This window comes from Carcharhinus amblyrhynchos, chromosome 8 (genome assembly GCF_965287045.1).
Source record: "Carcharhinus amblyrhynchos chromosome 8, sCarAmb.v2.hapA, whole genome shotgun sequence".
Taxonomy (NCBI): Eukaryota; Metazoa; Chordata; class Chondrichthyes; order Carcharhiniformes; family Carcharhinidae; genus Carcharhinus; species Carcharhinus amblyrhynchos.
In genome coordinates, this window is record NC_137331.1 from 20,676,684 (window position 1) to 20,689,910 (window position 13,227).

At 40.2% G+C, this 13,227-nt stretch overlaps 1 protein-coding gene across 1 annotated transcript in view; it reads right to left on the reverse strand.

Annotated features, from left to right (window-relative positions):
* Positions 1–3,255: 3,255 nt before the first annotated feature.
* Positions 3,256–13,227, reverse strand: part of dcaf13 (ddb1 and cul4 associated factor 13) — a 73,572-nt gene continuing 63,600 nt past the window's right edge. The window contains exons 10-11 of the mRNA XM_080194834.1: positions 12,097–12,260; positions 3,256–3,842 (exon numbers count right to left, since the gene is read on the reverse strand). Coding sequence (XP_080050960.1) covers positions 3,755–3,842; positions 12,097–12,260 — 252 coding nt within the window. The 3' untranslated portion in view covers positions 3,256–3,754. The remainder of the gene's footprint in view (positions 3,843–12,096; positions 12,261–13,227) is intronic.

Genomic DNA, 13,227 nt, shown 5'->3' on the forward strand with positions numbered 1-13,227 from the left:
AGAGTTCAGGAGGACATGACTGGAGTAGCACCAGACAATTAAAAATTAGATGAAGCTAACAACATAGCACTACATGTCAAAGTAGCAATCAAAAATCAGAATTAAGTGGTTTCACAATCAACTGACCAGATCTAAACTCTGCAATTCTACCACAGTCAGTCATGAAATCATGATGAGGTTCCACAAGTATCCCCAGTAATTTGAGAAGGCTGAAGCACTTGCAACAATCTTCAACCTTAAGGGCATGCGGTTGATCCATCATGCCATCTCCAATGTTCCCAAGCATTATGGATGCCAGTTTTCAGTCAATTTGATTCTCTCCAATGTGGTATAAAGAAATGGCTGAAGGCACTGAATACTGCAAAGTCTATGGGTCCTGACAATATTCCAGCAAAATACTGAAGACTTGTGCTCCAGAACTTGCCATGTTCCTAGCCAATCTGTTTCAGTATAGCTACAGTACTGGCATCTACCCAGCAAATGTGGATGATGAACCAAGTATGTGCTGTACACAAAAAGCAGCGCAAATCCAACCTGGCCAACTATCAGTCCACTCTCAATTATCAATAAAGGTGATGGAAGAGGTCAGCAAGACTGCTCTCAAGTGGCACTTGCTTTGCAAAAAGCTGTTTGGTCCTGGCAGAACCCAAACTGAGCACACTCAGTTCAACAGAAAATCCGTGGATTACCACAAATAGTTGAGACTAAAACATTGTGTGATTTTAAGAAATTAGATATAGTTCTTGGGGCTAAAGAGATCAAGGGATATCCAGGGGAAGGGGGGAGCGCGGATCAAGATATCGAATTTAATGAATGACGGAGCAGGCTTTAAAAGGGCCAAATGGCCCACTCCTGCTTCTATTTTCTATATTTTTAAAAAGAGCTGAACTCAAAAGGGAAGGTGTGAATGCCTGTCCTTTGCATCCAGCATTTGCCTAGGTGTGGCAAAGTGCCATAGCAACATTTAAGTCAATGGGAATAAAGAGAAATGCTCTCTGCTGGTGGTAGTCTTACCTAGCACATACCTAGTTGTGGTCATTGGAGGCCTACCTTCTCAGTTCCAGATGTCACTGCACGAGTTCCTTAAGTCAGTGTCCAGGGCTCAAATCATCTTCAGCTACTACAATCACTTTCCTTCCATAAGGTTAGAAGTAGGACTGTTTGTTGATGACTGCCCAATGTTCAGCAACATTCACAGCTCCTCAAGACATTGAAGCAGTCCATGTCCAAATGCAGCAAAACCAGGACAATATCCAAGCCTGGGCTGACAAGTGGCAATTAATATCTGGGCCACATAAATGCCAGGCAAATGGCTATTGCCAACTAGAAAATATCTAACTATTTCCCCATTGGTACTCCTATTGCTGAATTCCCCTCCCATCAACATCCATTGACCAGAAACTGAACAGGACTAATCATATAAAAGTAGATCAGGAGTTAGGAATCCTGAGTTGAGTCATTCACTTCCTGACTTCCCAAAGTCTGTCCACCAGATGCAATGCACAAAGTATGATGGCGTATTCTCCACTTGCCTGGATGAGTGCAGCTCCAACAGGCAATGAGCTCGACACCATCCAGGATAAAGCATCCCATTGATTGGCACACCATCTACAAACATTTACTCCCTCCACCACTGATGCAGTGGCATCATTGTGTACCATCAACAAAATGCACTGCAAGAATTCACCAAGGCTCCTTAGGCAGCACCTTCCAAACCCACAGCCACTACCATCTAAAATTAGATGGACAGCAGATACTCCAAGCTACTCACCATCCTGACTTGTAAATATATTAAGGATCCATCACTGTTAGTGAGTCAAATTCCTGCAACTCCCTTCCCAACAGCATTGTGGTCGTACCTACACCACACGGACTGTAGCAGTTCAAGAAGGCGGCTCATCACTACCACCCCAAGGGCAATGAGGGATGGGCAATGAATGCTGGTCTAACCAGCAAAGCCCACATTCCATGAATGAATTAAAAAATTGCATCCTTGAATGTTGGGAAATGGTGTACTGAACATCCTTACTTAGAATCATAGAAAAATTTTAGTTTATTTGTTAGTGTTACAAGTAGGCTTATATTACACTGCAATGAAGTTGTGCAAAAATTCCCTATTGCCACACTCCGGTGCTTGCTCGGGTACACTGAGGCAGAACTTAGCATGACTAATCCACCTAACTAGCATGTCTTTCAGATGGTGGGAGGAAACTGGAGCACCCGGAGGAAGTCCACACAGGGAGAACGTACAGACTCCACACAAAGTAGGAATCAAACCTGTGTCCCTGGCGACGTGAGGCAGCAGCACTAACCACTGTTCCATCCGGAATCCTTACAGTGCACAGAGGGGCCATTTGGTCCATCAAGTCTGCACCGATCACAATCCCTCCCAGGCCTTATCCTCATAACCCTATTTATTTACCCTGCAAATTCCCTGATATTAAGGGGCAATTTAGTACAGCCAATCAATCAATCTAACCCACACATCTTTGGACTGTGGGAGAAACCGGAGCACCCAGAGAAAACCCATGCAGACACAAGGAGAATGTGTGGAGATTGCACAGTCACTCAAGCTGGGAATCGAACCTGAGCCTTAATGCTGTGTGGCAGCAGTGCTAACCACTGCCCCACCCCCTTCAAAAAAAAACTCCAAAATAATAGTCAAATTACATTTGCTTTCATTTTCTACCACTGGCTGCTTGGTTGATACAGATACAATAGTGTGCTGTAGTGTTAGGATGATGATGTGGAGATGCCGGCATTGGACTGGGGTAAACACAGTAAGAAGTCTGACAACACCAGGTTTAAGTCCAACCGATTATTTGATAGCTTGCGACTTTACTATCCAATAAATGGGTTGGACTTAAACCTGGTGTTGTCAGACTTCTTACTGTGTTAGGATGATACCAGACTTGATGGGACTTGGATTTCAACTGATTGGAGCTTGTTCGTGTAGGTTACACTACTTGACTATCATCTTGATGGAAAGAAACGTCAGAAAGACTGATGTTTGAAGTTTTGTCTGTGATTAACTTACCTGCTTAACTTAAAGAGTGCAACCATGAGCAACTTTCAAAGCATTTGTATGTTAAAGACAGTATAATGCATTCCAATAAATATATTTATTGTGTCTTATGTTTATGAAATGCATGTGATAAGCCTAATGTTTGAATTTTGATAAGCTAAAGGAATTTAAAAAGCGAGGACTTGGAAGAGTAAAATGATCAGTAGTCAAACACAGTAATGAAATGAGAATCAGATACTTAAATTACATATTTGCATTTTTTGGTCACATAAATCAGGAAAACAATTCTTGAAAATTAGATTTTCCAAGTTTATTTGCCCAATTAAAAAAGTCCAGGTCACATATATATCCTTTTTAACAATGCGATTTTTAGAATGCAAATAAAATTCTTTGAATTATACTCTACCTTCAAATTTTAAGCATTAATAATAAGTACACATTGTATTGATAGGTTTTATTGAACACAGATTTTAATAATATAAAGTGTACCTCAGTTGCTAGATGGTTGGTAGATATTTCCAGAAAAGAAATATGTTTACTGAAGCAGCCTATACATGAAATTCCTAATGAAGATATATTTCAAATGTTTATCTTAATCAACTTCTGATAGTAGTATCTTGGGCCTAAGGTAACATTATTTGGACTTTTGTAACTGATTTAATTTTGACAAAATTCAGATCTGAAATATTGTCCAATAATTAAGATACTTTGTATCCGCAGACAGAATAACTATTTTACAACAGCCACAATATGCTTCTTTTTCTCGGAAATAATTGGTACAGAGCCTGGTTTGCTGTGCTTGCGACGATTCTGTTCTCTGAAAGAAAAAAAGTTTGAGTTACTATTTGGTTAAATACTTATTTAAAACGAATAGATTTTCATAACTACAACTGTGTTCCTTCTCTTCAAAAAGCTAAAAATCATACATACATGTCTCATTAACTGACTTAATTTGTCAGCTCAAACAAAAAAGGCATGGAATTGCCTCTAAATTAATGGAAAAAAACACTACAACAAACATTTAAGAAAAGGCAAATGTGGAGGCGGAGGTAGTGAGGGCTTTTCCACAGACATTTATCCAAAGCTCACAGCAAGGCCTCTTCTTACCTCTCTTTATACAAAGATTTGTCAAGTCTGTTTTCATTCACTTTGATGATTACTGTACTACTGAAATGTCCTTTAATTCAAGTGATTGGGCCTGTGACCACGTATGTTGCATTTTCCTAGCCTTAGCTCTCATGTTCTCTTCCCTCCTTGCACATGCTATTTATACATTCTCTTTTTCTCAAATGATCATCAAATCTGGCTGAACAAATTGGCTGAGATTCCATCACATAACTTACACCCACCAGCTAAACAATTTTCTCTTCTTCCCATCTCTAGTTTTAGTTGTGAAAATGTTAAAGTATTTGCAGAAAATTTAAAAAGCACTTCCTGAGCTCCCTGTTTGATCATCTCACCCCCCAATTCCACCTCTTACACAATTTCTCTTTCGAATAACCTCCTTCTGCGCTGCGGGTTTCAATGTTTCTTTCCCACTCTCCCTTTTTTTCAATGATCAATTTCTGCCATCCAGCGACCACAGAATCTACCCTCATATTGAAAGTTTATTTTAAATTGCATACACATCATCTCCATTTGCTGCCACCTGTAACATTTTTCCTGCCCTTTTAATATCTATTTAATGTTTCATTGAGATGGTCTTTTCATATCACTTCTTTACAGCTTTTTAAAAATCTGTTTGCAAGAGATTAAATCCAGAAAGGAAGAAAGATTATAAAGTACAAATTCTAGCTCCTGATGACACAAGAATCCTTTTTTAATCACAATATTTGACAACTAGTAGACAAAGTGGCAATTTTAAGCTCTCTGGACTATACAGTGTTGTCATCTTTCAGCTGTTGGAACAGAAATTATTACAGGAATAAAGATAAGTTAATGGAAAGGGTCCTGAGAGATAGGATTTATGACCATTTGGAAAGATGCTGTTTAATCTAGGATAGTCAGCACAGTTTCGTTAGGGGTAGGTCCTGCCTCACAAATTTGACTGAATTCTTTGAGGAGGTAATTAAGTACATAGACGAAGGTAGAGCAGCTGATGTTGTATACGTGGATTTTAGTAAGGCGTTTGATAAGGTTCCCCATGGTAGGCTCATGAAGAAAGTAAGGAGATGTGGGATAGAAGGAAATTTAGCCAATTGAATAAGTAACTGACTGTCTCATAGAAGACACAGGGTGGTGGTGGTAGTAGTGGAAGGAAAATTTTCAGACTGGAGGCCAGTTACCTGTGGTGTACCACAGGGGTCAGTGCTGGGTTCTCTGCTATATGTGATTTTTATCAATGACTTGGAAGAAGGGCTGAAGGGTGGGTTAGTAAATTTGCTGATGACACCAAGATTGGTGGAGTAGTGGATGAGTTGGAGGGCTCTTGCAAGCTACAAAAAAGACACTGATAGGATGCAGAGCTGGGCCAAAAAGTGGCAAATGGAGGTGATTCATTTTGGTAGGACAAACTTGAATGCGGATTACAGGGTCAACTGCAGGGTTCTGAGGAATGTGGAGGAACAGAGAGATCTTGGGGTTCATATCCATATATCTCTGAAGGTTGCCACTCAAGTGGATAGAGCCATGAAGGCGGCTTAGTGTGTTACCATTTATTAACAGGGGGTTTGAGTTTAAGAGCTGTGGGGTTATGCTACAACTATACCGGACGATGGTGAGACCACATTTGGAATATTGTGTTCAGTTCTGGTCACCTCACTGTAAGATGTATGTAGAAGCATTGGAGAGAGTGCACAGGAGATTTACCAGGATGCTGCCTGGTTTGGAGGGTAGGTCTTATGAGGAAAGGTTGAGAGAGCTGGGGCTTTTTTCTTTAGAGTGGAGGAGGATGAGAGGCAACTTAGAGGTTTATAAGATGATGAGGATTGATAGAGTGGATGTGCAGAGACTATTTCCTTGGGTGGATGTAGCTGTTAACAGGGGGCATAACTATAATGTTCATGATAGGAGATATAGGAGGGATGTCCGAGGTAGATTCTCACTCAAACGTTGGGGTGTGGAATGGACTGCCTGCTGTGATAGTGGAGTTGGACACTTTAGGAACTTTCAAGTGGTTATTAGATAGGCACATGGAGCACACCAGAACTATAGGGAGTAGGATAGCTTGATCATGGGTTTGGCCATAGCTCAGCACAACATTGAGGCCCGAAGGGCCTGTCCTGTGCTGTATTGTTCTATACACATTCAGGAATTGAGTATTATATTTGCCTTAAAATCTTTAGTTAAAAACTAATAGAGACAATTTTACTGCTCAATGGGAACTTATTCCTAAAAATCAATTCCAGCACGTTGAATATAAGAAGTTTTTTCCCCCCAATGTTGTCTTCTTCCTGCTGTCATACTGAATGGTCTGGAGCTTTAATCTCCAAAGACTTAAGTGACCTGTTAGTGGAGAAATTATGGAAGGATTTGATAGGATGGATATAGTGATGGTACATCTATTTGTGGAGAGTCTAAAACTGGGTGGTAAATATAATCTCTAATAAATTAACAAGGAATAGGGAGCACTACAAGCACAGAACTTGCTATCACAGAGTGGCTGAGGCAATTAGCATACATGCATTTAATCTATATAAACAGAGAGCTGAGAAGTGTGGTGGGGGGGAGGGGGAAGAGGAGAGAGAGAGAGAGAGAGAGAGAGAGAGAGAGAGAGAGAGAGAGAAATTTTGCACACCTTACTTTTCCACTTACTCTTACCAGATTGACCAACTGAGGTGGGAGCTGAAACCGAGGCTAAAGGATATTTTCATTCTAGTTGAAAGTCCATAATATAAAGACTAATATATGATCAGATGAAACATCAAAGAGGCTCTGCTGAATTACTATAGTTGTGGGAGATGAAGGTGGCACAGTTGCAACTGATGTGTTGATTCAAATACATAGGGAACTCAGGGTGAAAAGATACAGGCTAGTTTGTCTATTCAATTTAGTTTACTAACATCTATAATTTTATTTACTGCTGAAATAAATCTCATGATAAATCAGAGGAATCCAACAGCACGCTGTCTTTTGGCTTATGAGATTGCCTAATTAATACTAACATAGATTCTGCAAGCTGGCAAGTAGGGAAGGGAGTTTGACAGCTCCCATTCTTCTACAGCTGGCTTGCTCATCAGTACATTAGAAACTACAACACTCTAGGCTCATATATACGGGTGCGTTTGTGTGCTAGCAGATGGATATAGAAGCCAGTTTGGACTGTGGGGACTATATCAGGTTCCATGTTAAAAATGGTGCATTTTCACAGAAATTAGGCAATTTTAACTGTCATTTTGCAAACTAACTGCAACATAGATGAGGAAGATTGACTAAAACTCAAAATTAATAAGGACCCACAAAACAAAAATTAGTGTAAACTGCAAAGTTTAACAGAAACTAGTCCTGTGATAAATTACATCAAATTATCTAACCAATAGATTTCACATTAAGGAATAAAAATGGCAGACAAATTCTCTTTTTGAATTAGTCTTTTACCTGGTGAAAAACTGCAACTCAATGCCATCATCTCATCCTGATACATAATGCAACCATAGCAGGGCTGGTTATGTGTTTTACATATCAGATCTATTTTGTGATTTGCTGAACCATACATGCCAGACATAATCCATGTACAAAATCCAGTGTGTGCTAAATTATTCAAATTCAGTCAGGGCAACAGCCGAAATGCTACTGTTAGTATCAGAGTTGATTGCTAGCTAATTTCCTCTTCTCTAGTCAATCTCCCCCCGATGTCTGTCCAGAACCGGACCCTAATGAGAACACACAACTTCTGGAAAGAACATGAGGGCAGAAAAATGAGCGAGAAAACAGGCGTTCCAAACTTGTCCCACTCATATGGAAATATAATGGGAAATTCATCAACAACTTGTATTTGTATAGCACCTTTAATAAACACCTCAAGGTGCTTCATAGGAACATTATAAAGCAAAATCAGACACTGAGCCACAAACAAAAAAAACATGAGAACAAATGATCGAACACTTATCCTGACTTGCACAAGTCCTGTTCAAGGCCAGAGTTTTGAATGACATCGAGCTTATGGAGGATAGAATGTGGAGTAGCCAAGATTATGTTAGCATAGTCAGAAGAGATAAGAAAAAAAAACAAGTGAGGGTTTAAGCGGCAGATAAATTGAAGCAGGGCTGAGGTTGGGAGTGGGAATAGATGGTTTTGCAATGGCATGGATGTGGGGTTGGAAGCTCATCACAGGTCAAATTTGACACCAAGGTTGTAAGGTTGACACCAAGATTGGCGGTTGGTGACTAGTGGGGTGCCCCAGGGGTCGGTGCTGGGGCCTCAGCTATTTACCATTTATATAGATGATCTGGAGGAGGGAACCGAGTGTAGGGTGTCGAAATTTGCTGATGACACCAAGATTGGGGGAAAGACAAATTGTGCGGAGGGTGTGGAGAGTCTGCAGGAGGATCTAGATAGGCTGGGCGAATGGGCCAGGAAATGGCAAATGGAATTTAATGTTGGCAAGTGTGAGGTGGTCCACTTTGGTAGGAAGAATGGTAGGAAGGACTATTACTTACGTGGCGAAAAACTGCAGCAGGCGACGGTGCAGAGGGACCTCGGGGTCCTTGTGCATGAGTCGCAAAAACCCAGCCTGCAGGTGCAGCAGGTGGTCAGGAAGGCGAATGGGATGCTGGCCTTCATAGCGAGGGGGATTGAATATAAAAGTAGGGAGTTCTTGCTGCAGCTGTATAGGGCATTGGTGAGGCCGCAGCTGGAGTACTGTGTGCAGTTTTGGGCGCCGCACCTGCGCAAGGATATTTTGGCCTTGGAGGGAGTGCAGAGGAGGTTTACTAGGCTGATACCGGAGTTGAGGGGGTTGAGCTATGAGGAGAGGCTGAATAAACTAGGCTTGTACTCGTTAGAGTTTAGACGAATGAGGGGAGATCTCATTGAGACGTATAAGATGATGAATGGGATGGATAGGATAGAGGTGGAGAGACTCTTCCCGCTCAAAAAAGACAGTAGGACTAGGGGGCACAGCCTCAAGATAAAGGGGGGGCGGTTTAGAACGGAGTTGAGGAGGAACTTCTTCACTCAAAGGGTGGTGAATCTCTGGAATTCTCTGCCCGTTGAAGTGGTGGAGGCTGCCTCGCTAAATATTTTTAAGAAGCGGGTTGATGGGTTTTTGATAAGAGAGGGGATTAAGGGTTATGGGGAGAGGGTGGGAAAGTGGAACTGAGCCACGACAGATCAGCCATGATCTTATTGAATGGCGGGGCAGGCTCGAAGGGCTAGATGGCCTACTCCTGCTCCTATTTCTTATGTTCTTAAACAATCTGGCTTAGTCTCAAACAATTACCAGAGAGGATAAAAATGGAGTTTGAAATGGGGGCCAAAAATAATGACTTCAGTCTTCGCAATATTTAATCCCAATGTCTTATGCTGAATGAAAAGTCTGGTAATTTAGCAGTAATGTAAGAATCAAGAAAGATGGTGGGAAATGTTGTCAGCATACACGTGAAAACTATACTGTGCTTTTGATGGTGTTCGCAAGGGACAGCACATGAACGAGAAATAGGAGAGGGACAAGTTTGGATCCTTGGAGAATATCAGAGGTAACAACAATGTAAGGATAGGAAGAGAAGTCATTACAAGTGACACTCTGGCTATGATTAGGTAGGCAAGAATAAAACCTTTCAAGTGCAATTCCACCCAGTGCAGAGACCTTGGAGGGGGGTGGTGTGATCATCTGCGTCAAAGGCAACAGGCAAGTTGAGAAGGATTGAAGTTTAGTCACAAGTAAGGCTTATATTAACACTGCAATGAAGTTACTCTGAAATTCCTTTAGTCGTCACATTTCAGCGCCTGTTTGGGTCAATGCATCCAACCAGTGTCTCTTTCGGACTGTGGGAGGAAACCCACACAGATATGGGGAGCATGTGCAAACTGCACACAGTGACCCAAGCTGGGAATCGACTGTGGGTCCCTGGCGCAGTGAGGCAGCAGTGCTAACCACTGTGCCACCATGCCGATCATTGTGTGTGTGTGTGTGTGTGTGTGTGTGTGTGTTGGGGGGGGGGGGGGGGGGGGGTGTTCACATTTGTCACAGTCATAAAGGATGTCACTTATAACTTTGGTAAAAGTGGTAAAAGTCATTTTTGGTACTGTGGCTGGGGAGGAAACCTGATTGGCGGGATTATGCATGAAGGATCAAGCATAACCTTTGGTTCAGGTAGAATGTCAAATCACTTCAGTTTGCGTCTTTGATCAGCCGATCCATTCTTGCACAGCCAAAGAGCTGCTTATAGAGTGATGTGAATAGCAATTGAAGCTAGATTCTTTGACTGAGCTATAATTCATTTAAACGTGTGCCACAACAACTCCGACTCCTGGGGGGGTTGTTTGGCCCAGTTGACTGGAGGGCTTGTGTGGTGGAAATTGTGACTGTGGGTCAGACTTACTTCTACGCAGAGAACTTGAGAAATTGAAAAATAACATTTTTTCATATTTAGATCCATATTGCTTCTAATTCATGATCTTAAAGCCTTCAATGCAGAACTCTGAAATATTTGTTTTAGTCACGCCACCAACATTAGCAATGATATTACAAAAACACTTGTTTTATTTTTCTGTTTTTTCTCTCAGTATTACCAATTATTTAAAACTCTTGCTATCCTTCCAAGACCACTATAATTCTCATTCTATTCAGTACATTTCCTTGCTATGACAGTGGGGAAAAGACTGAACAAAATATGGAAGTTTGCCAGTGATACAGAACATTGCAGGAGATGAGCATGAATTCTACATCTCAAACTCAACACAGGGCATGACAAAATTAAAATGTAGATTTGTGCTCAACTGATTATAAAATGCTCAAGTCAATCAATTTATCACTAAGCCAGCCAGTAGGACAGAACTCAGATGTGTCATAAAGCTTGTAGAAAATACAGATTCACTGATGCAAAAATATTCAGTTACATAGATCTAAATAAGTTGTGGTTCATTCCATAATCAGTTCCTCAGTTGTGCTTAGTGTCACTGTTGTGCAGGAATGCCCTGGGGATAACTGTTCTATTCCTGTCAACTTATGGAAGTACTTTACCTCTACTTGCCATCAACCAAGATATTGGAAACACACAGGACTAAATTTTCACGGAATCAGGGGCTCCCAGGACCTGGGACTCAATTCTGGGATTCCTAACCCCATTCCTGGTGCTGCTTACTTTCAGTCTGTGGATAGGGTGCAGGCTTCAAGACAGCACCCTACACTCCTGATCTGGATGAGGAAAGCTTTTGAGAGGCAAGTTCTAAAGGTCTTACCAATGTCATGCCATCCTACGTCCTGCCACTCACCTCCAAAGGCCTGTCATAATCCACGCTCCTCCACCCATATCCCCTCATACCTTCCATGCCAATCTATGGCACCCCACTGCCCATTTATTCAGTACTTACACTGTGCAGAACACATGAACCCTAAAGGAACAACGGTATCCAGTATAAAGCTTCTAAAAAAAAAGTTCATACCTTTCATTTAAACTGATTTTACTTCAATAAAAAAGTGGCAACCAGACCTTCAAAGTATCAGCTACAAGCATTTGACACCTCTATCTTGTGTAAATAAACATCAAGCAATTAATTGAGAAATTAACCCAAAAGAAAAAGCTGTTTGTCACGCAATGTTTCTTTTTGACCACAGCTGCTTTAGTAATGGACGTCTGGGCTCTCAGCAAAGGCTCATTATGCATTCTTGACTGATGCTGCCCCCCTCAAGGATGAAAACCAGCCCACGAATGGGTTATTTTGGATCCAAACTAATTCTCTCTGTACAGCTTGGTGCAGTGAAAATCCACCCAAGATTTTATCTACCAAACAACTTAAATCAACCAAATCAGGCTATATTGTAGCCTAGTTTTGATCTATAGCTTTATGTTTGAAAGCAGTATACTTTCAGTACTTCAATAAAAATCTTGAGTTGAATTTTCATTTAAAATAAGTCTTAATGAAAGAAAATACTATATGTGGCATGCTGTGTTGTGAAATGTGAAACTTACTTTCTGCGCCGTGATTCTTTCATGATGCGGAGCTCCTTTGACTGGTTGTAAATCATTTTAGGCAAATGGCGGTGACGGGCAATACGCTTGACTTGAGGATGGTGCTGGAATTTTTCTCTCAATTTTTCATTGTAGTTCAAGCTAGCCTTTTCTCTTGGTGCGAGCTAAAAGATCAAAATAAATGACATTACAGCCCCTGAATATTTTAAATATACTGTTTAAAAGCACAGAATGCAATTAATTTTCAGTTTTGGATTTTCAAACTTCATGTCTCTTCAGTGTCACCGATAATTCTTGTCCATTTTTTAAATGACTAATATTCATCAGCATCAATATTTCTTGTAACGTCACACAATATTAATTATTTAGAACTTCGGAAACATGGTTCAAATTATAAACATTTCCTTCATGGTAGCAGAGTTTTGGATTAAAAGTAGTAAAAACAAATCTTAACAGAAAAACTGGAATATAAACAAAACCAAAGCAAAGGAACACAATCTGAAGTCTTTTGATTGTAAGAATGTCTAATCAAAGTTAAATATTAATGGCATTTAATTGGGTGAATACAAGGGATCATTTTAAAATAAAATTTATTACATTTGTCTCTTGTCTTTTTGCAGCAACATTTATGTAAAAAAGTTAAATACATGGGTAGGACAATACTTCAAGATTACCCTTTAAGAATGCAAACTACTAAAATGACGTTTAAAAATAAAATCAGTAAACAAGTTAAACAATACTCAATGGACGACAAAAAAAACTTAAGCTCTTATAAATCTTCAGTTTTATAAAGAACAGTTTACAAGAGACTATTTGGAATTTCAGTCAAGTGTGAGAAATCTTAAAAAGTGTATTGACAAAATGAACTACGGCCTAAAAATAGGCAACATAGAAATGGTTGTGTTTACAGTTAAAATTTATCATTTGAACTTAAGACTCTAAAGGAAATATTGAATATGTGAAGTTTAGTAGTTCACTTGTGAAATACTGTTAACATGGGAAGCTTAAGGAAATAGCTGATCATGTAAACATTTTGAATGTTTTCATGAACAAACTCTCTAGACCAGATGAACAACATTTCAGCTCAAAGTGTTCTATTAAGTTTTTTTGAACTAAAATTGCTAAAAGATT